The following is a 25,512-nucleotide window of genomic DNA, read 5'->3' as shown; positions in this document are numbered from 1 at the left end:
AGCGCTGGCGAGGGGCAAATGGTATTGAGTTGAAAATAGGGCGAAAATCTCTAATTAAACAAACATAAAGCGTCCCTTGTTTGGAGACTCCATCTAGCTCTTTTTCCTAATCAAGCTCAAAGCTAGAAAAAAAGGTACTCATTGTAAAAAGGTGAACTTAATTCCTACACACAATTTACAACTGTGTGTTGGAATAAAGTTCAACTTTTTACTATGATTACTACCAACACAGATAAACTTTCATGATAGCTAGTCATATTTCATCGTCTACAACAGTACTACACATGTCCATATGATTGTTAACAAAGTAATCATTATCAAAAATGGAGGTAAAATAATTCCGTCTGTTCTCACATCTCCTATTGCAGCTACTTTAACGTATTCCGAACAGTAAAGAGCAAACATGGTTTAACTATCATAATAAAAGACGTGCAGTCTAGATACACATATTTCATTTCACTTCCTTTGTCAGGCGTATTACATGTACAGCAGCAATGCATATCATTTTGGTTGATACGCACTTCATATGTTCTTCTTACCTTCTTCATGAAGGGTCGCTCTATCCTTTGTTGGCTCAGATGAAAACTGCTTTTCTTTGGTTCTCTGGACACCAGAATATTTCACAAGTTCAATACTAGAAAAATAGCTTGTCATATTTCATCGTCTATAACTGCACATGTTCAAATGATTGTTAACAAGGTGATTATTATCAAGAATAAAGGTAAAATAATGCCGTCTGATCTGACCAGATCAATCGAAATGTGATGCAAAGAGTAATTCAATGAACAAGGAAATCAAAAAGGCATTGGACTACCTTAGAACTACTGAAAATATCTTTATCAAAGCTGCAACAAAATCCACATTTACCATCTTTTTCGCGAGTCGCTCTGATCTCCTGGTCATGGACTGCTGTGAGGTAGATGGCTCATCTTCCTGTGATAAATAAAAAAAAGTAGACAATAAGAATTTAAAAAAAATACATATTTCTGTATTATAAAAGCGCTTTGCATTTTAATAACAGTGAATATCCGGTTTATCTAATGTATTCACAATATCATGAAAGTTCATCTGTGTTGGTAGTAATCATTATAGTAAAACGTTAAACTATATTCCAATATGTTGAAAACTTATGATAGCTATTATGATAAGAACTTATCAACATACAACGTTTTAGATTATTTTAGCTGCAATATTCATAACATAAAAGGGCAGAAAGCAAGGCCAAAAGAGATCTTCCCTATATTAACACCTTTGAAATGACAAAGGCAGATAAAATAATGTATTTCCTAACCCTAAAGAGGTTTCGTTTCACAGGGCTTTGACTGTACGCGTCTGGGTTGTAGATGTTGCTTTTAAAGTCCTTTCGACCAGACGCTGGCGTTGTTGGAGACATTACATTTGGAGGCTGTATAAAAATTATACATAATTTATTGAGTACATAGATTATGGATAAGGTATGCATTTTAATATAGTTGACTGCGTGGTCGAAGTTAAAGGGACATCATGTAGCATTTTTTGCACCAAAAGTTGAAATATATGAAATTCTTGTGATTGTAATCTACTTCTTCTTTTCTACATACTTATAATTATTTATTTTATTCACATTTATTTTTCGAGGATTGGGCAAAAAGTTATAAAACTTGTCTTGGCCCTCTCCTCACACATGAAAGGAAACAATAAAATAAAGTAATAATAATAATGGTAAGAAAGAACAAAGGTACATAATGAGGTACATACTTATAATTATGGTTATGAATGGAGTATGGTTGGCGTTAAAACATCCCACACGAATTGAGAATGAATAAGGGGATTGATCCTATCTTAAAACAATTCCAAGGGTGAAGCTGCCAAATATTTTAACATATATTATTGTTCGAATCTTCTAATGTATATTTAAAAAAAAAACAGACAAGCTACCGTGGAAAGAATGGTCCCTGCTTGGTGCAGGTCGGCCCAACACGGCCTCAAGCATCTGCAGAAAATAGATTCGAATATAAGTACATTCACCGACTAGGTCATTTTTTTATTCCAACATATAATCACAAGACGTGGTAACGGCACACTCAAGTTTTTTCAACTTATATTTATGCCGCCACCAACATACAGGAGAATACAGTACTCATTTTCACCTGAGTGAAGTGAGGAAAGTCGCATTTCCCAAGGGCACAAGATCGGTGGCATGGCAGGGTTCGAACTCGGGGCTTCTTGGTTCCGAGTCGAACACTCTACCGTTACGCCACACGACCCCGCGATAAACATAACAATAGGTCAAATTTATGAGATTACTGCGAATTCCATGACGATAAGGCTTGAGAGATGTTTTTCTATTCTTACTCCAGGATCTCGTCCCGACAGGAAGTCTCCGTACTCTTGCAGTAGACCCTTATTTTCCGCTCCAGCATGTTTTTAGGGAGTACACGTGGCTCCTGTTGATTGAAAAAAGACTGCCCATGAATATTTTAAGTCGAATACACTGAAAGCTAGCTGAACACGCCTATATGGTCGCTAGACTATAGGCGTGCCAAATACCACATTGTTGGTAAAATGACGTTTTAAATGATCATTGTATCCTTTTATGTTTCTTGTATATTTGATATTATAATCATTTGTACAAAGGAACTAAATCTAGCTTTAGAAAAACTTTCCATCTAAGGATATTAAATCCAATTTATCCTTCTCATCACGCAAATGAAGTCATGTTTCAACGTAATGAAACATTATGCAAGATATAACAACTAAAATGTGGTACTTAATCAATAGGTCTGATAACGCAGTGTAAAGATCGAATTACCAAATTACCTGTTCCTGTCTTAGGAAGAATGGCACGTTTGGCTCAGTCTTGGTGAAGAAGTGAACATTTCGCAGGGGCTCCTCTCTATTCACGCCATAGTCGAAGCGAACGGTCTAAGTACGTGTAGAATGCGATAAACATCTGAGAAAGTCTTTCGTCTTCAATGTTAAGTGAATTTATATGTATATATACATTAGTTACGTAAAATATGGTGAAAAATGAATGAATAGCGAACCTCAATGTAAGCCATTTCTGCAGGGGAGTCTAAATCTGTAAGGGCCCTCCATGTTCTTTGCAAAATCTCCTCCTGTAAGGTATGAAGTTGAGTAGATAGATTATCATCTGAATAGTATCTTTACAATTCGGTTAACATAATAACCATGATATTATTCTTTTAAAATCATTTATTGACCAACTGTCTCAAATTGTATTAATATTTTTACCTTACCTGCTTAACTTTGTCATTGTAAGTTGCTTCTTCAACTAGCTTGTACAACTGTCGTTTCTCAATCTTCTCCAGGATCGCTCTTGCGTTTGCAATATCGCGATGAGGACAGAGCAAGATTCTTCTGTAGATGTCGTCTGTCAACGACAGGAAGTCTTGCACGTTGTCAACCTTGCCAGGCAGATTCCTTAGTCAGAATAAGAAAGATGTTTACAGAAATCATACAGGGTGGGGTACTAGTATTTGATTATTTACGGTAAAAAATGAATCACAGAACACAAATATGAATTATAGGACACAAACATGAATTATAGGACACAAAAATGAATGATAGGACACAAAGAAATCATACGACAAACATATATTTGTAATTAAGAATAATATCTTTGCTAGTGTCTAAAAAGTTCAAAATCAACCATACCCTTCACCAAAGAGCATGTTCAGGTTTGTCTTCTCTCTATTAGTCAATGATTTTTCCACTTCTTCCAATGCTTTAGAAAACCTAAAAAAAAACACATAAAAAGAAAGCTTAAATCAAAATGAATACATCCATGCCACTAGAAGAAAAAATGTAATAAAAGCACAAACATTTTCTAGACATTTATCATGTTTACCATGTTTATCATGTTTAAAAACTCGTATTTTGCTTTAATTCACGTCTTTCATACCTGTATACCAAATTTACTTTCTGAAATGGCCATTAAAAAATAATCTGTACAATGTAAATAACCTACATGATTTCGATGGCATTCTTCACTGTGTGCTGATAGGCGCGCGTGTGAAGTATATGCCTCATCCGGTACAGGTTGTACAGATGGAAGGCCTCCTATAAAACAGCAACAACGAACGACAATAAAACTGTGAGTAAACGTACGGGATCCAGATACTACCTTCAAAATGAATATCAAATTGCATGCGTCTAATTAATTTCTGGATTATCATAGTATTCCAATAGCGCACAGGTTTCGATCAGAAAAAAACTAGTTACGGATCTTCTTTTCTTGGCCTTGCAGCAAAGAATGCATTGTTTGTTTGTTTGTTTATCTTGCATCGAATGCATAAATAGACGGTTTGAGAGAGAAAACTGCTTAATATACTGTATTTTTCATTAACTTAAGACATGGTAAACTGACCTTGAATTTGAAGCATATCTCGGAACGCCCCCCGAATTGTAACACCCTGGCGTACTTGAGCAGGCGTTGATGGTCAAAGCTGTTTGAGATGCCGAGAAAGTAGCAGTCCCGGGCGCAGTAGTCCCACTTGGCCACATCGATGCCATTCAGCGTGTTCTTCACAATCTTTTTCACAAATTTTAATTGGAGACATCAGACTTGAAATAAGATATCTGAAGTTGTGAGCTCATAACAATTAGAATTGGATTATAACAGCCATTTTAACCCTCAACAGTACACCTTCCCAGACTGATTAATCTGTACACCTGGGGTCCGCACGGACCCCAGAGCAGTTTTTTGCTACTTTTTAGAAATTATCAACATGCTACCAGCTCAATTGTTTTGCAAACTGATGTGGGAACCTCTGTGTCCACATTACAAACAAATATCATACATTTTGAACTTTTTCTATTTTTGGTGAAGAAAAGAAGACAAGAAGAAATACCCGATTTTTAAACCCATTTCAGACTGAAGGGGCTTTTGAGGCCCAACTTTGATCTCAGATAGCGGCTAAACGGCTTGCGCTAGAAGTATCAAATTTGGAGACCTTTCCTAAAATGTCTCTGGAAAAAAGTTCATATTAGTTTGATACTAGTAAGTTGATGTTTTTTTGTGTTGCCATGGCAACGGGTTTCTATTTTTCAAAATAGAAGTAATTTTGGTTTAAACATAAAAATTTTCTGAGTTTTATATTAAATTACACTTTTTTTCCAACATTAATAACATCTTACATAATTAAATATAAGTTAAATCATTTAATATGCATAGAATATGCTAATTTGATGACGTCATTGGTCAAAATCCAATATGGCGGACTTTGTTATTAGCTCTGACGTCATATGACGTCATAATTACACCAAAGTTATTAAATTTAATTCTATTACTACACCATTCTCTGAAAACTTGGTAGACATAAGATGAGTGCATAAAAACATATAAAAACGGAAATAAGGTAATGTATAAGAACGCCAATGTATCCATTATGATCGAAAGCCGGCTGGGGTCCGCGCGGACCCCAAAAGAAAATCAGATATAATTTTTTTATAAATGGTAGAAACGGAGTTCTCTGCACTGTATTGAGAGACAACTTTGTGGGTGACAATTACCTAAAATTTCAGAAAAAATCTTTAGAAACAGAAAAGATACTACAGAATATATAGTGCTGGGGTCCGCGCGGACCCCAGGTGTACTGTTTAGGGTTAAACAAAAGTTTAGTCGGTGTTGTTACCATGGGCAACAAGTCTTAATAGACCTTTAATATTCTGTGAAAATTTAGCGGTCATACAATAGATACAGGTAGTTAGTTAAGGAGGGTCTCACCCCCCTCCCCCAACCGAGCACGACCAAAAAGTCCGGTCTGAATAAAAAAGGCCGGTCTGAATTCTTGTTTAACATGACATTAAACAATTCTGACCATCATAAATCTGATGCATAGACCTAGTTAGTTTCTTCATATTTGTACCAATTCTGTTATTTCTGTTATCTTTAATCTCTATGTATATTTCTTGATGAAGGTATTACAAACTTAATGCAGTATTTCTTTTTTTATTTCTGCATTTTTCTATTAGTAAGAAAGATTTATCTTACCAGGTATAGGAAACTCTTGTCCTGGCCTCGTCCCTCGCATAACCAGGGAGTCTATTAGAGAAATTAAGCAAGCCGAATTGCAAACACACTTGCACATTAAAAAGACACACACGACAAGCTGAGTATTCTATGAAAAATTGAAATAAATCTGATACATTGTAACATCATGGAAATGAACATACCTTGTATGCTGATCTTGTGCTGTCCTGAAGTCAGAAGAAACATAGAAAAAACAAATAAACATATGTTTTATATGCATATGTTTTAACGTCTCTCTCCCAATAGGATCGCCAATTAAAAAAATAGCAATACGGGAAAATAGCAAAATAGCATACAAAAAAAAGAAACAAAAAGAGAATAAAGAGGATTCTTGAATATTCTGCCCATCGTACGCACCTTTTCCCATAGACCTGGTGGGGGGTTTATTAGCTCCTCGATGAACTTATTCTCCTTGTCGAGCTTGTATTTCTGAAGAAACATGTAAGTAAACTGATAAAATAAGCTGTTTTGGAGAGCATGCTAACAATATTCTACGTATACGTCATAGCGTGTCAAATTGTTACAAAAAGGAATTCCAAATTGACTAGTACTGGAGGGTGTACCTGAAGCAGGTTCTCGATTGTTGGCTCCTTGCATATTTCCCCAAAGATCTTTACTGACATGGCCAATGGCTGGAAATAAAACAGGTTCATTATTTAGAATCGCGTCGCCTGGCATCATTGCTTTGAATTTTCACCGTCTGTCGTCTCGTCTTATCAATATGAATAGCTATGAAAGTACACTAATCAGGCATCAACAGTCACTTGATGGATAATAAAGCATAGTATTACATGAAAAAAAGCATTATGCATTGACAAGAATAACTATCAACCATGTTGTCAAAACCTACCGTATAATCTTTCTTCTTATTCCGCATGAACCTTTGATCAAAGAGATGCGAGAACGGCCCAAAACCTGTTCAAAGGGGGAAATTTACATGTGTTTATGATCATATCTTTTTATTAGTAAGATCATGTTGAAGGTGAAAATTATTCGTTATCATTTAGTGAAGAATTTTCAACGCTTCTCTACTATTGATCAATTATTATCATTTTTTTATTATTTTTTTTTTATTAAAACATATATAAAGAAATACAGACACGATGACGGCGTACTCAAGTTGGTTAACTTATATTAACGCCGCCATCAAACAATAAACTTAATACAAAAATAAAGCAATACATACACTAACAAACAAATATAATACACAAAACAAGAATAAGACAGATGGGGTTTGAATAAAGAATGAAGCTAAGAAAACTAAAAGCGCAGGTCCTTCCCCCCTCCCACCCTTACTAATGGTATCCATGGTTGTGATTGGTAGGACACACCAAAGAAATAATGATAATAATAAATTAGGTTGAAGCAAAGCGTTTACTTAAAATAGTAAAATTTTGAGTTAGAACCATTATTTGACAATTAATTTTGAACGTGAATGAAGGGGATCCGTAAAGTAGAAGTTGTTCGAGAGCATTGTCGGAGAGTGAGTTTTTGTCAAGGAGGTGTCCTACCAATGATTCAAGTTGGCCGAAGAGACGCTGTCGTTGATAACTGTATAAAGGGCAGTGAAGTAAGAAATGAGATATGGTTTCGCATTGGCACCCGCAGCTGCAAGCTAAAACTGTAAGCAAGAAATTGCCATTATGTTCGGGAAATACCAAGATTTCTGCAGAGTCCAGCAATCATGACACAGAGGTGCTCTTCCTCAGTGATGTCTATAGGATAACTGCTGCTTGGTCCATGGCGTCTCCTGAGGGCCTGTACCATTTCATCTGCCAGATGACATACCCTGAAATATTCACATAAATACATGTACTATATGGATACATTGTGTTTCAAATGTCACCTCTTTCTAGCAGACTATAACAATACCTGATTTGTTATCATGATTGCCATATGAAGTATTGGTAATTGCTGTATAGTGACTACAAAAGCAAAGTGCAACAAGATATATGGATATCTGATATAGTCGAGGGCCTAGAATGACAAATAGAAAGCCACCTCTTTGTCTTAGCGACTAAATGAACATATTGTTACCTAACACCAATGCAATATACCACCATGTATACCACCATGTTCCAAAACTTATGTACCTGTACAAAGCTGCTTTTAATTTGATATACATTCTCTATCTAACTGTTCCCCGCGAAAGGGTACCTAAAAGCTTGAAACACTTTCCTTGCATGATACACGTATCGTGTGCATGTGCGTAAATTATGTAAATTGGGTACAAAGCTATATCCAGGCACAGCTCAGTGTAATATTTGTGTTACCCTATTGAATGGTCGAAGCGTGTGTGGACGGCAGTAGGATACACAAGGCACGTGAGTCCCAATTGTTTGATGTGGCGCAGTCTTTGGAACTCAGGGGTGTCCATGATGGCCACACAGATCTCTGGTAATTCAATGGATCCATGGATGGGGTCTTGGAAAACCTGAATGGAGCCAAGAAAAAAAAGCAGAGTCGTAAGATTTTCATGTTGTACGTTCACTATTCTGGCATTCATTAATTTTCCGAAGGAAAACATTATTTTTGCTCTGTTTCGTCTTCTTCTCCAAACAAATAAGGTCAATGACCTGAACCAGACGTCTGTCACCATGGTAACTAGTGCTGGGTTACATCAGTTTTTTAGCAGGAGGGATTTAGACTCCTGTCACCATACATCTACATCTATATATCTATATCTATCTATCTATCTAAGTATCTATCTATCTATCTATCTATCTATCTATCTATCTATCTATCTATGTCTCTCTCTCTCTCTCTCTCTCTCTCTCTATATATATATATATATATATATATATATATATATATATGTGTGTGTGTGTGTGTGTGTGTGTGTGTGTGTGAGTGTGTGTGGATGTGTTGGATGGAGTAAGAATTAACAGAGCAGACCAACGTAAGCATTATGCATTTGCCCTTTCTATTTTTCCATATTGTAAGTTATATGTAAGGAAGGTACAACAATGGACAGAAATTAATGATTAATGTGCATGTGCAGTATTTATGTTATTAATCTAACATGGTCAGTCATGCGTAGTCCCTTTAGCCAAAAAGGGCTGACTTTCTCTTTCTCTCTCTCTCTATATATATATATGGCTGTATATATTCAATGTGTGTATTTTTGAATGTGTATGTATATGTATATGTATGTGTCTTTTTATGTAAATCATGTATGTGTCGGTGTATGTTTGTGCATGTTTCTATGTATGACTGTGTACATGTGTACATGTATGTCTGTGATCGTGTGTGTGTGTTTGTGTGTGTGTGTGTGTGTGTTTGTGTGTGTGTGTGTGTGTTTGTGTGTGAGTACATGTGTGTCTATAGTTTTTACATGTGTATCTGATTTGAATAACTCAGCATCTAATAGTAAGAGCATTTGTCACCTTTGACAATGATTCCTCCTTGACCGTGTCTACCACAAGGGGGTCGAGCGCCATACTAAAGATCTCTGGCCACGATTCTGATTAAAAAAACATTGTTGTACATATAGTAAATCCCTTGCCAGAGCCTGGATTCTGCATAGCTTACAACCCATGCCTGTTGTGTATTGTTTATTCAATTACTATTAAACATGCCCTGGTATATGTACTTCGTGCCAAGGGTAAAAGTTCATTCGTCTCGAGTGTCATTTATCCACAAAAGAAACAAAGCCAACTGTAAAATACTATACGATAAATAATGATGTGTCAGTGTTGAACAATACATTGTTGACGCAATATCGTTGGATAATGGAACGTACGTGACATCGGTAGCCTCAAGTTTTACTTTCAGTTTCGAACAAAAATGGTACCCTGTGGTCTTTTAGTGTTCTTGTTGTTAGCATTGTTGCATACACTTCATTATATAACAGCTCTAAAAAAATAATGCCCTCTTACTAATTAAGGCACAAAAGATTGCATGCAGCTGCAGGACCTTCCCTAGACTGCAGATGCGGAATACAATAGTAGAGAGAAACTGTATGGCTTTCATGTTGTTAGAACATAATGAAACATCCCTTGTTTATGACCCTTGATATTATGTCGACCTAAGCTCAACTCAACGATATCTCGTATATACACGTAGCAGTAAATGTATTCCCAATATCTTTAAAGCTCTTAATCCCACTGTGTGTCTAAAGAGGCTAGCGTTTATATATAAAAATAGTACAACACTGTTCCCCTGCTCAAAACAACAGACGATGGCCAATAAGGATAACATTTGGAAAAGCGGAGCATCCTGTTCAAACGGACATCTAAAGGTGTATGGTTGACTGCAGATCGTCCACAATTTATTCCCCTCACTTCATAAGGGACTTAGATAGTTAAAGATACGGAGATACAGACTTATAAAGGATTACACAGTCACATACCTGTTACCTTCAGACGTTCCGACAGGAAAACTAGGAAGATCAACGTTACCTTAGTAGACAAATAAATAGGACGAGACCATTCTGAATGCAGGGGTAACTTTCGGAGCACAAAGTGCCTATTCGCCGTAACCCGGAAGTGGACGAAACAGGAGAAATGAACTACATGCATTTTAAGTATTAACCAACAATGTTTGTGGATACGTTAAGGTAGTCAAATCTTGACCTTTGACACTAATTGACTATTGTATTAGCCAAACTACGGCTAGGTAAACATATGGTGGTATATACTATATATCCTTTTGCCTTCAAACTAAAATGTAAAGGTGTATGACTGACTGTAGACCACCCACAACGGAATCTCCTTACTCCATAAGGGACTCAGATGGTTAAAGCTACGGAGATAAAGACTTAGAAGGGTTACACACATACCTGTTACCTTGAGATTCTCCGGCAGGAAGACCCAAAAGATCACGGTCACCTTGGTAGACCCTTAGACGAGTCCATTCTGAATGCAGGGGTAACTTTCGGAGCACAAAGTGTCGATTCATTGGTGCTCTTTAATTGATGGACGCCAGCTTGCTGTCCCTCAATATCACGCTTTAAGGTTCCATGCTCGTAAATTTGGAAATGAAAAAGCAGATGATCAAGGTTTAGTTATTACACTGTACATAGTATGCTAATGTGAAATGTTTATTTTTTGTTTCCGGGGTGGAAACCATGTAACAAATGGTTTTTCTGTGTGGTAGGAGTTGGTTACAGTTACAGTATGTAACGGTACCTTAGACTCTCGCTCTAAGGATCTAGTGAACTTAGACTCTCACTCTAAGTAACGCCAAGCCAGGTCGATTTATATTTGATGTGACTTTATTGCCGAAGTGCGGTAGATTGTACAATGCAATGGAACATATAACGGATCCAAAGTTACAGAGTTAAACCAAGTACTAAAAGTAGGCAAAGATAACGGAAACCAAATACCTTTACAGTGGAACGTGTTGTCGGGAAACTACTAAACTAAACCTCTAAACTTAACTACTAACCAATAATGCTGGAACTGACGACGGGAAGCAGAGAGCTGAAGAGAGCGTTCTCGGCCGCGTCCCGCTATTATATCTCGCACGCGGGAGGGCGGAGCGACATCTGCATAGTGGAGGCGTGGTCAGGCTTTGGCCAATGACAGATTGGCCTGTTACACAACAGCCGATACCGCGGTGGCCCCTCTGTTGTCTTTATAGATTTATAGGCATCGTTTGAGGAGGCTAGGGATGGCGGGACGTGGTTTTATGCAGTGGGCGGCGAATTGCCGTACTGTCAGGCTGGATGCCGGAAAACATCGTGCTGGGGCAGACACTGTGTATGGAACTTAGTACGTAAGTAACCAACAGCCTTGACTGAGAAACACGCCCACCATGTGTTTGCATGCTGTCGATTTTTAATGTATTGCACCACTATTTAGGCTTGAGTTTGTGTCGGTCTGTCTCTGTGTGGACGTGGAGGTGATAGATTCATGATGTTTCAGCGGATGTAGTAACCTCTAGACAGGTGATGACTCCGGTGAAAAAAATCCATATACGGAAAACCAATAGATTCATTTTATCGGTGAAAAGACGCATTTTAAATATGTCTTGTTGCTGTAACTGTGGTAGTGGTGATATTGCTATACATGTATAACAGAACTTTGTTACACGACAATCGTACATGGTGCAACATATGGAACAAAATAGAGGTATAGAACAAAACTTAACATCCTGATTACTATGGCCAGCATAAGTGTAATGACAATGAAAACAAGAGTTCCGAGATCTCATACCTCCATGAAATATGGGCTTGATATGTCAATGTAAATTTCTTCTTTAATTACGCAAATGACCTCTGCATTAACATAATATATGCATCGTGATGTTAACTTTTGATTAACTTAAAGATGTCCCAAGTATGACATTCCCATCATTCACCATTGAGAAATCATAGATTTTTTGCATTAATTATGCAAATTAGGTCATCATTTGCATAATTAGTATCTGTTGATGTTCCATCTGCCATTGGTTACATACATTACATGTATGAAAGTTCTATAATGTAAAACACTGTAATTATAGAATTTCCTCATTAATTATGCAAATAAAGTCCTCATTTGCATAATTTGCAGTTAAATATGTTCATCTCTCTGTCAGATACCTACACACCAAAAATGATGAAGATACGCTGTTCCTATCTGGACTTATTGGCTTTCAAAGATTTCGCCCGAAAGTCCCCTGCAGTTCCTGAACAAGCTGCTAGGGAGACCAAACCCACACCACTTATTCTTGACAGGAAAAGCTATCTGTCACCAAAAATTCAAGACCATAGCATGTTCAGGACCAAAGATACAAAAACCGGAAGTTCTGCTGCAGTACCAAGGTCATCCACCAGGAGGCCCATATTTGACCTTGACCTTTGCCTTCCTAAGACTTATCAGCATACCAAATATCATCACAATCCATAAAGGCGTTATGAAGTTATGCTGACTACAAAGTTGCGGAAACACACACAGACACACAGACACACAGACACACACACAGACACACAGACAGACGCCGCCAAAAACAATACCTCCATTTTTCATGGAGGTAATGAACTTTATTGCATATTCACGCCCTACATGGGCCAAATGCACTAAAGTTAAATAACTTGGTAACAAGAATTATTATAGAAGAGGCAATTGTTACATTCGTGTACTATTTCTCTATCTACAGGATCTAACTACATGATTTCTTCTCTCTTTTTGAAACATGTATGAACAAATTTACATAGTTTTTTAATTATATCATAGAGCTTGGGTGTCATAATACGTTTGAACAATTCTATTTTCGGCAAGTATGCAAATTTCTTTTCTAACTGTAAGGAGCTAATAAAGGATTTCCGGATGTCATTGTATACCGCACATTCTAAAACAAAGTGTGCTTCATATACTGTGTTACAATTGAGTGAGAATGATCATGTTTGTATTTTGCCTTTTATATATGATTATTGTACGATTTTCTAGAATGTAGTGAAACAGCATCAGTTTATACAGTCTTTTATTGAATCCTGTAAAAGAATTGACTAACCTATATAAACAACAAATGTGCTTCAGTGAGCGATAAAACGTCGTGGGCGGACCTGTACCTAGTGTACGCGTGAGTTTAACACGTATCTGTATTTGCTAAGTATGTTACCTGAGCTATGCATATTTTGTGACTAGATCAATGCCGGCTGCATTATTGTGTGTAACCGTATCTCCGACAAGGCTGCTACAAGTCAAATGTATGATTACCTCCATGAAAAATGGAGGTATTGTTTACCTCCATGAAAAATGGAGGTATTGTTTTGGCGTGTGTGTGTGTGTGTGTGTGTGTGTGTGTGTGTGTGTGTGTTTCCGCACATTTTATTTGTAGTCAGCATAACTTCATAACGCCTTAATGGATTATGATGATATTTGGTATGTTAGTAAGTCTTAGGAAGACAAAGGTCAAGGTCAAATATGGGCCTCCTGAATCAAATTCTATAAATCAGCTGCATTACATGATAGGACTATTCAAGCTTGTGACAGATTTAATTGAGAACAAGAGAACCACAGGCAGATACTGGTTATGTAAATGAAGACTTAATTTTCATAATTAATGACAATGATTGTTATAATTACACACATTAAGTGCCTGGTATTTCATACTTATGGTATTTGAGTTATTTAAAGTTAAGTAAGGAGGAACATCATTAAACAGAACTTATTCAAAAAATATCTCATTTGCATAATCTATGAGGAAATGCTAGAATGGTATTCTGGTGCTGAATATCTTTTGGTGCTGAATATGATAAACTGATAAAAATATTTAAAAATTCAGGCAAATAAGGATCCTATTTGCATAATCAGGGGGAATTATATTTTTGTTAGTCAAACATTAATATCATTTGGCAAGGTGCAAGGTTGTGGAACTGATGTTTATTAATATGACGGCCTAGAAGGTAGGCATAAATTCATTTTCGTGAAACAAAAATAAAGGCCATGTAATTTCATTTACATCTGTGATTTCATCTACAGCTTTGCCTGTTATCTAAAACATTGTCAAATCCGATACTGTTTATAAAGTAACCATTTCCCGTAATTATTACCATTGGTAAATCCATCTTTCGTGTAGTGGGACGTATACAGGTGAATTTGTAGTAACATTACATAGCTGTATACAATCTAACCATATAAGCATTGCGTTTGTGCACATATGTAAAGGAGGTAGTCTAGTGGCTGCTGACATCAAGTCATTATCGTAAAGAAGTCCTGTGCATCTCAACTTTCTTGTTTATTACACGCTTCAGGGTAGCTGTTAAACAGACCTCTGACCTCCAGTGATTTTGACTTCAGAACGGTAATTTGGACACAATTATGGATCACGATTATGATATTTACATTTTGATTTGTATATTTCTGTTCAGCCATTTATACATGTTGTATCGCTTGTTAACTTTTCATTTATACTGATTGTCAGTTATAGTGATTATATATAGATATACTTTTATACAAATTGCTTTATGTTTATGTGTCCCTGGGCCCTCTCAGAATTCAACAATTTACTGTTGAAGAGGCCACTCAGGTGTTTATAAGATGAAATCAATAAATAAATAAACATGTTTTCCAAACAATATTTAAAAATATTGCTTTGCTAGGTGCAAGTACCTTTACATTGTGTGGGAAATAATGATTGGAAAAAAACGTGGAATAATGATACGATAAATGTAAGTACGTTAGACATGGTTTTACAATATTGATTCATATGTCACAGCAGTTAATCAAACATTTGGAAAAAAAGAAGATCCACAGACCAAATAAGACTATAAACCAATCTCCATACTTCTATTTCATCAAAGGTGCCAGAGAAGATTGTCATTAAACATGTCTAAAAACATATATTTTTGTAATAAAAATGGATTCTACATGACTTGAATTTTACTCATTCATTTTTTTCTTGGATAGAAATGCTTCTCTCATGATTCTCTCTAATAAACTCTATATCTCCTAAGTCGTGCTAAAAGTGCTATGTCATTAATGATTACACATCGGCAATCTTGATTCACTTCCAGCTTGGATGGAAGTGACATATTATATACAAATTTTGGCCACAATAAACTCTGCTTCATGTTTATATGGACGCCTTAACGAATGTCAAAAATTGTATTTAAAGTACAAGACTTAGCCATGATAAATTTGATAATAAATATGAAAATAAAGCTGACATACAGATATGTCATTTTTCTATAGACTGATCCAAGAGCACTTGCTGCTACCGCATCTTGATTTCCATAGGCATAGATTACAAAAGATGCTGATTCTCCCTCTTTTAAGAGTATCTTTTAAAAGTATCATGATTATTCTTGTAGATAACTGGTGAGGTGCATATACCACCTCCTCATTTTCATTCCCATTCCAAAGATACTCATTCTCATCATTATAGTTAAAACTGTAAGTAGCAGATACCACCTAATCATCAAGGTCATACAAAGAAGTAGCAGATATCTCCTGATCACCATCTTCATAGTTGTACGTACAGAGAAGTAGCAGATACCTCCTAATCAACATCACCAAGGTCATACAAAGAAGTAGCAGATACTTCCTAATCAACATCACCAAGGTCATACAAAGAGGTAGCAGATATCTCCTGATCACCATCTTCATAGTTGTACAGAGAAGTAGCAGATACTTCCTAATTAACATCACCAAGGTCATACAAAGAAGTAGCAGATACTTCCTAATCAACATCACCAAGGTCATATAAAGAGGTAGCAGATATCTCCTGATCACCATCTTCATAGTTGTACAGAGAAGTAGCAGATACCTCCTGATCACCATGCTCATGGTTGCTCAAAGAAGTAGCAGATACTTCCTGTTTACCATCTTCATAGTTGTACAGAGAAGTAGCAGATACCTCTTGATCACCATGCTTATGGTTGCTCAAAGAAGTGGCAGATACTTCCTGATCACCATCCTCGTTGTTGTACGGAGAATTAGGAACTACTTTCTGATCACCACATTCATGGTTAAAGGTATGATTAGCAGCTACATCCTGATTTTCATGCTGATTGTCAAACAGCGAAATATCAGCAACAGCCTGACCACCACACTGAGCGATGACATGAGTAGATTCCGCTGATGTTTTCTCATGACATTTCTCATACCTGTGCTTCTCATTTTCAAAGCCAACAGGTGATGTCTCTTTATCATTTTCATATGTGAATGGTTTGTGGACTGTTACAACTGATTCAAACCGACTTTCTGCCTTCAGACCTTCTATAGAAGGATTACCTTCTATGCAATCACTCTCACATACATTAGCTTGTTTGATTGAACCTATTTCGTCATCATTTGCATATATCTGAGTTTGTTCAAGTGCACCTGTTTCTTCGTAATTCTCATATATGTTAGCCAGGCCGTTTGTATCTGTGGTAAAGTTGGTATTGTCAGGGGTTGGCGATCTACCCTGCCCCTTTAGGTTATCTTTGCCAGGTTGTAAGGTTGTGTTCATATTATTAGGGTTAGCAGTGGGTGCTGAGGCAGAGGGATTTTGACTCTTACGGTGGAACAAAAAAGTCAAAACAAAGCCGCCAAATATAACCAGGACTGCAACAGGTGTACCCAAACCCGTAACCAGATGCAGAGAGAAAAATACGTGGTCAGTATTGCTCTCCGTCCTGCCAGGTGGTAAGTATGCAGAGGATGTAAATTGGAAAGAAACTGAATATGGGCAGTGGATGTCAACAAATAGTGTGGCATATGTTAATCCAACAGGACTCACTGCAATGCAGCGGTACAGACCAGCATCTGCCGATGTGACATCTGTTATGGCAATGTTTACTGTACCATTGACATTGACCTCCACAGTTACTCTCCCACATGACCCAACGCTTGTGTTGAGTCCAGATGTGAAAATGACTGTGATATTTGAAGAAGGAATATCTGCAGCTTCACAGACCAAACAATCATGTTCAGCTTTGAGAAAAGTATGAATTAAAAGCTTTATGAAGCAAATGAAAACGTGCCTCTTTAAGGCTGGTAGAAAGTCCAAGCAACTTTATTGCCAATATGATTTTTTCCCTTTTACTAGCTTTAGGAATAATTGAAAGATGATAAATGGATTACCAAAAGTCTACCACTTCTAAATTGTTGTACAAAAATATTCATTAAAATTATTTCTAAATCTGAACTTTTCTGTTAGTTTTTTAAAACGGAAATGTGCTTGGAAGGACCATAGTAGCAATTTGACAAGGCTTCTGTACGAAGGACCATAGGAACAATGCGACAAGGATTCTGTAAGGCTTCACTGGGTCAGTTCTCTTTGTTCAAAACCCATTTCTGAAATGAAATGAGTTCTGAACGATTCAATTTGAAAAAAGGGTTCTGAACGAAGAGAAGAGACCCAAGCTCACCAACGGTTGGCCCGGAAACTTGCGCCCCTGGCTACAACAGGCACACTTCCCAGTTCTCACCTACTTGTAGAACTACGTAATGTTTTGAAGTGTTCAGGTTTATACTTTTGACTGCCAACAGGGGTTGTGTTGGGTAAAAAAAATCCAGTACAACAAAGAAACCCCAGTAAAAGGCCTAAAACACGCCCAACATACCTCATGACCTTGGCTGCGGGATTGGCCTGCCATGTCTTGTACGGTTGTACCTGTGTGTCAAAGAGTCTGGCATTAATTTGATGTATTTTAACGTTTTGCAGCCCTTGGGTCACACAGTTGTGCAATCACCAATGCAGGGGGATGTGTTTAAGGTTTAACTCCCATACTCTTTCTCATAGATGCTGAGTTCTACACAGACAAAGCAGTATGTACCATTTTTAAAGTCTATGGCCAGAGATCAAACTCATGACCTAAAACAAGAAATAGATTACAACTAATACCGAATGTAAGACAAGCACTCTATCAACTTGGCCATTGGAGACTGTGGCTTACTGTATGCTTTAGGGAGGACTGCTGTGTGTGTTACACAGTGTAGCTTGAGGAATGTATCCACACTATACACAGGGTCATTGTAGTATTTAGAATAAATGAGAAAAGAACATGCCTGTATAACTTTGTGATTTGGAGGAATTCCCGTCTGTCCCCCAGCAGCAGAGTTGAGGAGACCCACCTGGTACTCACAAAATGGCCACGCAAGCGGAAACCACCTTATTGAATGGTGACATGAGGGATAACAAAATTAGTCTTATTGCACTGACAGCAGTTTTCTTCCTAGATCATCTGTTATCCCCTTTTCTTGACAATAATTATGTACCAAGGATATATTACACTCTTGTATGTTTTGGGACCATTTTGTTGTACTGTTGCCTGTAGCTGTGTGCATGTACGTCCATTTGTAGATATTTTGTGTTTGGGAATGCATCTAAATAGTAGCAACACCTGTGCTGCGCAATGTGAACCAGTCAGAATTGCCCTGAGAAGTATCGGCTGAATAAAATAATTGGTTGTGTAAAAAAAGAGTTTCTTTTTTCAGACACTGTGATGAAACTATTCAAGGATTGAACATTTCATGATCTACAGGTACTGTACCTTCAGAAGTTCAGAATCAATGGTTGTCTCCTCCACAGCATTAGAACAGTTTCCCACTCCCTGAGCTCTCACCGTCAGCCCTGGCTCTGCCTCACCATTCAGGGATGTCAGACGGCCGTAACAACTGTAACACAGAGGACATTGACTATAAGTTACCTTTAGCATAAGTTTGGAAGAAATAGACTTTTTAACTTGTGGCCAATGTAAGTTGGAAGATACTTCAACTGAAGAAAGCAACATTAGTGTTCCTAAATGCAAAATACCCGGGATTGTCTCTTAAAAACCAGGGAGAATTGCAAGAGAACATCACAGGAGAAAGGGTCTTCTGTTACTATCATTGCCGAACAACAGATAATAGGAGTTCTTTAACATACGGTAGAAGTCCTTGGGGAACTGTGAGAACTGTGTGTGTGTGTGTGTGTGTGTGTGTGTGTGTGTAGTTTGTGGGAGAGAGAGAGAGAGAGAGAGAAATAGATAGATTGAGAGGGAGAGAAATAGATGTGTGAGATACATAGATATAGAGAGAAATGAAGATTAATATCAGGTGCTTCCTTTGGAACATCTTACCTTCAAATGCTGTCCTCTCTTGCAGTACAGGTAGGAGGACCACAATGTTGGTGACTAACTGTAAGAACTCTGCAATCTGAAAGAAGTGGGACCAGATGTTGCGGTAGATTGATGACTAAATGAATACAGTGTGGACCAAGAAGTTTATCCATAAACTTAGCACTTGAATCATTGAGTAATTTTGCTCCAAACACCATAGCGGCTATACTTGGCATCCAAAAAATTTACTTGCCCGAGGGATATTTACTTGCCCGAACAGTACTTTTACTTGCCCTGGGCAAGTGGGCAATGGGACTTGTCCAACCCTGATTCTTAGAACAACCTTTCCGCCCTCGGGATGCCAACAAAATCCTTGGGAGGGTGGGGCTGTACCAAATCCACATAAACTCGCTCCGCCCATCCCTTAACTAATACTTACAAATCATGATTTTATTCAGAAAATACACATACAGACTTGGCATCTAAGATTCTGTACCTTACTCTATACCTTATATACCAAGTCACTATCTCACAATGGCCTGATGCAAATATCTGAGTCTGACTTACATATTCACTTACCTATGCTATGTGCTGAAATTGATTGAAAGTTTTAGGTGTGAAATAACTCGGTCTATTTCCCAAGCATTTTGATGCAATCAGAATTTCTCCTTTTAAAATTGGATATTGTCCTGTAAGAATTCTCACTTGTCCTATGACAAATTGTAATTCCTATCTCCAATAGCAGAATATGGAATCCTCATAATAAGAAGAGTTTGGAATTCAGATACTAGCATTCGGATCCCAGTTTTGTGTAGAAGAAAAACTTGAATACCAGTCTCCCCTAGGGGGTAAATAGGGTGTTAATTGGCGAGAGAAGGTACTAGCATAGCCGACCATCGACGATGCAAGAGGCCAGTTCCGTCACACGTGACAGACAAAGCAATAAACAGCTTTCTTGGATCGCCGTGGCTATATACACTCCCGGTGTGTATATAAAAGACAAATAGATTTTATATACACTCCGAAATACTAGCCTCCTTGGTAGGCCCAAAACTTGGGTTTTTGTGAGTGTTTGAGGATTCAGGGGCACCAAGTTTAAACCTCGGTCTTCAAGTTTATCTTATTGGATGATGAAAATCAGAAAACAACACGGAAATCTCCACCGAAGTTCGGTCGAGCGGACCGCCCCGCCCCGCTTGCGCGGGGCCCGGGACCTCCGCTCCCGGCGGCGGCGGCGAGACCGGTCGCGCGCCCCTGGCGTCCTCGCTACCTGGTTGATCCTGCCAGTAGTCATAGGCTTGTCTCAAAGTTTAAGCCATGCACGTGCAAGTTTAAACTGTCTCAGTGAAACTGCGAATGGCTCATTAAATCAGTTATGGTTCCTTTGATCGTCACATCCTACATGGATAACTGTGGTAATTCTAGAGCTAATACATGCGGAAGAAGCGCCGACCTCACGGTCTGGCGTGCATTTTATCAGACCAAGACCAACCCGGGGTTCGCCCCGGTCCCTTTGGTGACTCCGGATAACACAGCCGATCGCGCGGTCTTCGCACCGGCGACAGATCATTCGAATGCCCTATCAACTTTCCGGGAGTGTATATAAAAGACAAATAGATCTTATATACACACCGGGAGTGTATATAAAAGACAAATAGATTTTATATACACCCCCGGAGTGTATATAAAAGACAAATAGATTTTATATACACTCCCGGAGTGTATATAAAAGACAAATAGATTTTATATACACCCCCGGAGTGTATATAAAAGACAAATAGATTTTATATACACTCCGGGAGTGTATATAAAAGACAAATAGATTTTATATACACTCCGGGAGTGTATATAGCCACGTTCTTCTTGGATACTTCGCACCTATGCGCCCATTGGATTTGTGGACTTCAAAGAGGACCGACTTCTCACAAACATCTTGCAGGCAGATTGTATCGTCGATGGCCGGCTTACTCGGCTACCTTCTCTCGCCAAACAATACCCTTTTTCTATGATTTATTCAGCCTGCAAAATGAATCTGGTGGAGACCAGGAAAAGTAGGAAAGTTTAGACCCTACATGTCACTTCTAGCCCATAAATCTCCAAGCTGGACCGAAACTTTACTGCCAGATGTGCGGTAGATCAGAGTAGAGTAGAGTATTTCAGGGGAATATCAACAACAACGACGACGACAAGAACAATGTCCATCGGCGCCGACGGCTCACTGATGGCAATTTTTACGGATAACTATCAAAAACTGCGTTGCAAAGCAGATACGTTTAGCCACGTGACCAAAAGGGCGGGAAACTGACGAAACGCAACAAAACCTAAATCGATTTCGGACGACATTTTGTGCATAATAGGCCAACAATTTACAATGAATAAGCGGCGACTAAAATTCTAACCTGCGTCAAAAACATATTTTGGTTCAATTTATACGTAGATTATGGCATGGCCAAATCCCGAGTGACGTTCAACACTTGCGATGAATCAACACAAAAGCACTGCATTCTAGCACTCGCCTACTCGACAAGTTCACGTCTAGGGAGCTTGGACGCTTTCCGCTTTCCATAACCGCTAACAATGAAGGTGGAATCTTGTAGACTGAACTTGACAACTTACCTCAAGGCTCAACTCAGCCAGAGTGCGACGTGCGTGGCAGCCATGTTGTTCCTCAAGCGCGATTACGTCACTGCACTCGCAAAGGGCAGCGAATTCGAATACTAAGATTCGAATCTGCAGGTTCGCAAAGAACTTGCCAAAATTCCATAATACAGGCTCTTTTAGAAATACGAATAATACGGCACAGTTTAATCTGTTACTGGGCAAGAAGGGGTGAAACCTTTGCGGTAAAATCTGTTTAATTCTCTTGTCAACCAGAAACGGTGATGCGGTCTTCTCGACTGGGAACTCTGGTGAGAGATTTGACAGTGTTTCGGCGCTGAAGCTAAAACATATAGGCGTAGAAATGATAGGGGTTTTGGAAACACCGCTTTTTGTAAACAATACATGTTTTCGTATGATAGGGGTTTTGGAAACACCGCTTTTTGTAAGCAATACATGTTTTTGTATGATAGGGATTTTGGAAACACCGCTTTTTGTAAACAATACATGTTTTCGCATGATAGGGGTTTTGGAAACACCGCTTTTTGTGCAATATATGTTTTCATATGATAGGGGTTTTGGAAACACCCCTTTTTGTAAACAATATATGTCATCATATGATAGGGGTTTGGACACACATGTTTTTGTGATCAATATATATTTCTAAATGATAGAGATTTTGAAAAACGCATTGTTTTATATTCATGTATTGTTTTCAAAATACATATTGTTTATAAAGTATGTATGTTTTTAAGGTATATAAATATATTGTTTTGTAAAAGTATATATATATTTTCTTCTTAAGCATATATGTTTTACAATTGTATGTATTTACTATACATATATTGTTTTAGAAAAGTATATATATATTCTTCTTAAACATATATGTTTTACAATTGTATGTATTTACTATACATATATTGTTTTGAAAAGTATATATATATTCTTCTTAAACATATATATTTTACAATTGAATGTATTCTAAATATATATATTGTATTTTTGACAGTGTTCCTGCTTCGTACATCCAGCTGGCCCACTAGGAGGGCAAGGGACTTGCCTGGTGGCCAGAGCAATAAACTACTTGGCAAGAATATTTTGATTAGGCAACAAAAGGACTGTCCTCATTTCAAATTTTACCATTTATATTTGTCCACAGGTAGAAACGTACCTTTAAAGTGAGTCAGACTAGCTTCAGTTGGCACTTTCTTCGCAAGAACTTGGGCAAAGCTCGTAACAGTTGTTATTGTAGGGTGTGTCTGCCTCCTTCGGTAGCTGATCCAAAATGCTAGTATATAGTCGACACGCTGATGTATATTATTCAGGCGGTGCAGGCGGTGCGAGGCGGTGCGGGTCAGAGGTCACCGTCATTATGCTAAGGATATGCAGATGTATGCAAATGTAGGCGAATGTATGCAAATTTTAGCTAATGAGCTAAATTGTGGGTCAGATAAAGGTCAGTGTGCACTTTTGACCCCGGTTACCTGGGAAACCTGTCGTCAAGGCAACGCTTTTTGAAGGATGATACCACGCCTACCGACATTGTTACTTTGACAGTAAGCTATTCAACATGACAGCGGGACCGTCGGGATTGCATCATGAAGTGGGGGCGTGGTTAAAGTCAACCTCTGTAGTAGCTGATTGGCCGCATGGCAAGCGTTGGTGACTTGTTCTGAGGATCTGGAGTAGTCGATTGGTTTGCATGTGAAGTAGGTGACGTGCTTCACGGTGATTGGTGGAAGCTCTGTGGGTGTCGGTCAGAAAAGTGTATAAAGTGGCAACAGAAACCGGCGAGAAACCAGTCCCTCTTGCGGAGACAAATCTGCGTCCAAGTCCAAGTCTGTCGACAGCGAGCGAAGAACGAGACCGAAAAGCCATGGCACATCAGCAGCAGCAGCAGAAGCGCAAGTCTTCACTGGTGTGTGTATGTGTGTGTGTGTGTGTGTGTGTGTGTGTGTGTGTGTGTGTGTGTATGTGTATGTATGGGTATGTGTGTGTGTATGTGCATATATACATTTATCGATATACATATATCGATATAAACGTGTTGCTCCGGAGTAAAATATTACTCCAGAGTAAGTATTTTTGGAGTAAGATATTACTCCGGAGTAACTATTACTCCGTTATGGAGTAAAATTTTTACTCCGGAGTAAGTGTATTTGTAGCAAGTAAGTATATTTGTCGTGGTTGCCCGTATCATGTATCCTCACATGCATGATGTAAAGATATATATATCGTATATGCATATACATAACAGTCGGAGTATTTGTGTGTGTGTGTGTGTGTGTGTGTGTGTGTGTGTAATGTGTGTGTGCGCATCTACATATACATATATCGATATAAACGTGTTGCTCCGGAGTAAAATATTACTCCGGAGTAAGTATTTTTGGAGTAAAATATTACTCCGGAGTAACTATTACTCCGTTTTGGAGTAAAAATTTTACTCCGGAGTAAGTTCATTTGTAGCAAGTTAAGTATATTTGGCATGGTTGTCCGTATCATGTATTCTCACATGTATGATATCGATGTGTAGATATATCGTATATGAATATACATAACCGTCGGAGTAAATGATTACTGCGGAGTAAGTCACTAAGTGAACTAGTGGTTCATATCTATGTCACGTATGTTTGTGTCTCATGCGTGCATACATCGACACAACGACGCGAAAAAGGCAGTAGGGTTCGTCACACTTTATTGATCACTTACAGGTCAAGACTGTTCCGAAAAACTCGCAAGACAGCGTACGTCTTGTCATGTAGGTATCGCTGTTACATTAGGACTAGTTGTCCTATCGGCAGAAGGACGATGCTGTATTATTTCAGAACGAGGTAGCCGTATTTTGTCATCAATTTCTGCTCTGGGACCCAGTTCTTGCTGTACTCGATATTGTAACCGTAACGAGGCATGGCAGCAAACTCTACAAGGTAAAACTTTTTGCCAGCGCGTTTTGTCTCTTTGATCACGCGTTGAGGGACATCGCCCGGTTCGTGCTTGAGTGGAATGGACCAGTCTCGATAGAGCGTCCACTCTTCCTCGTCACCGCTGTCGTAGCCGTACTCTTCACTTTCATCATAAGAAGCCGTGTTGGAAGAAACGTCCGAGTCTGCATCACTCTCAGAATCACTTTCATCGCTGTCGGTTTCTGTCACTGACTCTGCCTCCTCAGAGTCCACCACAGATTCATCTACGTCTGAGACGGTTACTTCATCTTGTGACACGGTCGGTTCCTCGTCCTCTTCGTCTTCCTCATCGCTTGATGAATCAAGCGCGTCAGTGTCATGTTCATACGATATGTCGGAGTCGTCGTCAAAAACATCGCGCTTTCGGTAAGATCCTGTCTCGGGATCTACGACGACTTCCCCCGAGGCAACAGCCGACTCGTCTCGGTGTTTTCTTCCTGGTGACGATCAAGGTTAAACTTACG

General features: G+C 38.4%; 2 protein-coding genes across 2 annotated transcripts; both read right to left on the bottom strand.

The window, feature by feature from the left end:
• Positions 1-467: 467 nt before the first annotated feature.
• Positions 468-9,494, bottom strand: LOC109471337 (deoxynucleoside triphosphate triphosphohydrolase SAMHD1-like). The gene is made up of 15 exons (XM_019770626.1): positions 9,421-9,494; positions 8,308-8,468; positions 7,693-7,823; positions 6,885-6,949; positions 6,598-6,666; positions 6,392-6,463; positions 6,178-6,201; positions 5,996-6,046; positions 4,370-4,534; positions 3,971-4,062; positions 3,658-3,738; positions 3,240-3,423; positions 3,027-3,098; positions 2,800-2,904; positions 468-603 (listed from the first exon to the last, which is right to left on the bottom strand). The coding sequence occupies exons 1-15, from the start codon at positions 9,472-9,474 to the stop codon at positions 523-525; spliced, it is 1,407 nt and encodes a 468-aa protein (XP_019626185.1). The 5' UTR covers positions 9,475-9,494; the 3' UTR covers positions 468-522.
• Positions 9,495-24,843: 15,349 nt separating this feature from the next.
• Positions 24,844-25,506, bottom strand: LOC109471336 (clumping factor B-like; the record flags this gene model as incomplete). The annotated part of the gene is given in 2 exon segments (XM_019770625.1): positions 24,844-25,480; positions 25,483-25,506. Coding segments are annotated over 2 exon segments (603 nt in total), but the record flags the coding sequence as incomplete, so codon positions are not given.
• Between the last annotated feature and the right edge of the window lie 6 nt (positions 25,507-25,512).

This window comes from Branchiostoma belcheri, unplaced genomic scaffold, assembly GCF_001625305.1.
Source record: "Branchiostoma belcheri isolate BF01 breed outbred unplaced genomic scaffold, Haploidv18h27 scaffold249, whole genome shotgun sequence".
Taxonomy (NCBI): Eukaryota; Metazoa; Chordata; class Leptocardii; order Amphioxiformes; family Branchiostomatidae; genus Branchiostoma; species Branchiostoma belcheri.
Note: the sequence above shows the minus strand (reverse complement) of the source record. Positions and strands in the feature narration are given on the sequence as shown.

Excerpts from the sequence above, each read along its gene's own strand:
- LOC109471337 (XM_019770626.1), bottom strand. The coding sequence starts at position 9,474 with ATGGCGCTCGACCCCCTTGTGGTAGACACGGTCAAGGAGGAATCATTG. Across the intron at positions 6,950-7,692 it reads TGGACTCTGCAGAAATCTTG|GTTTTGGGCCGTTCTCGCAT; the intron begins GTATTTCCCGAA and ends CCCTTTGAACAG. Across the intron at positions 3,424-3,657 it reads AACATGCTCTTTGGTGAAGG|GAATCTGCCTGGCAAGGTTG; the intron begins GTATGGTTGATT and ends ATTCTGACTAAG.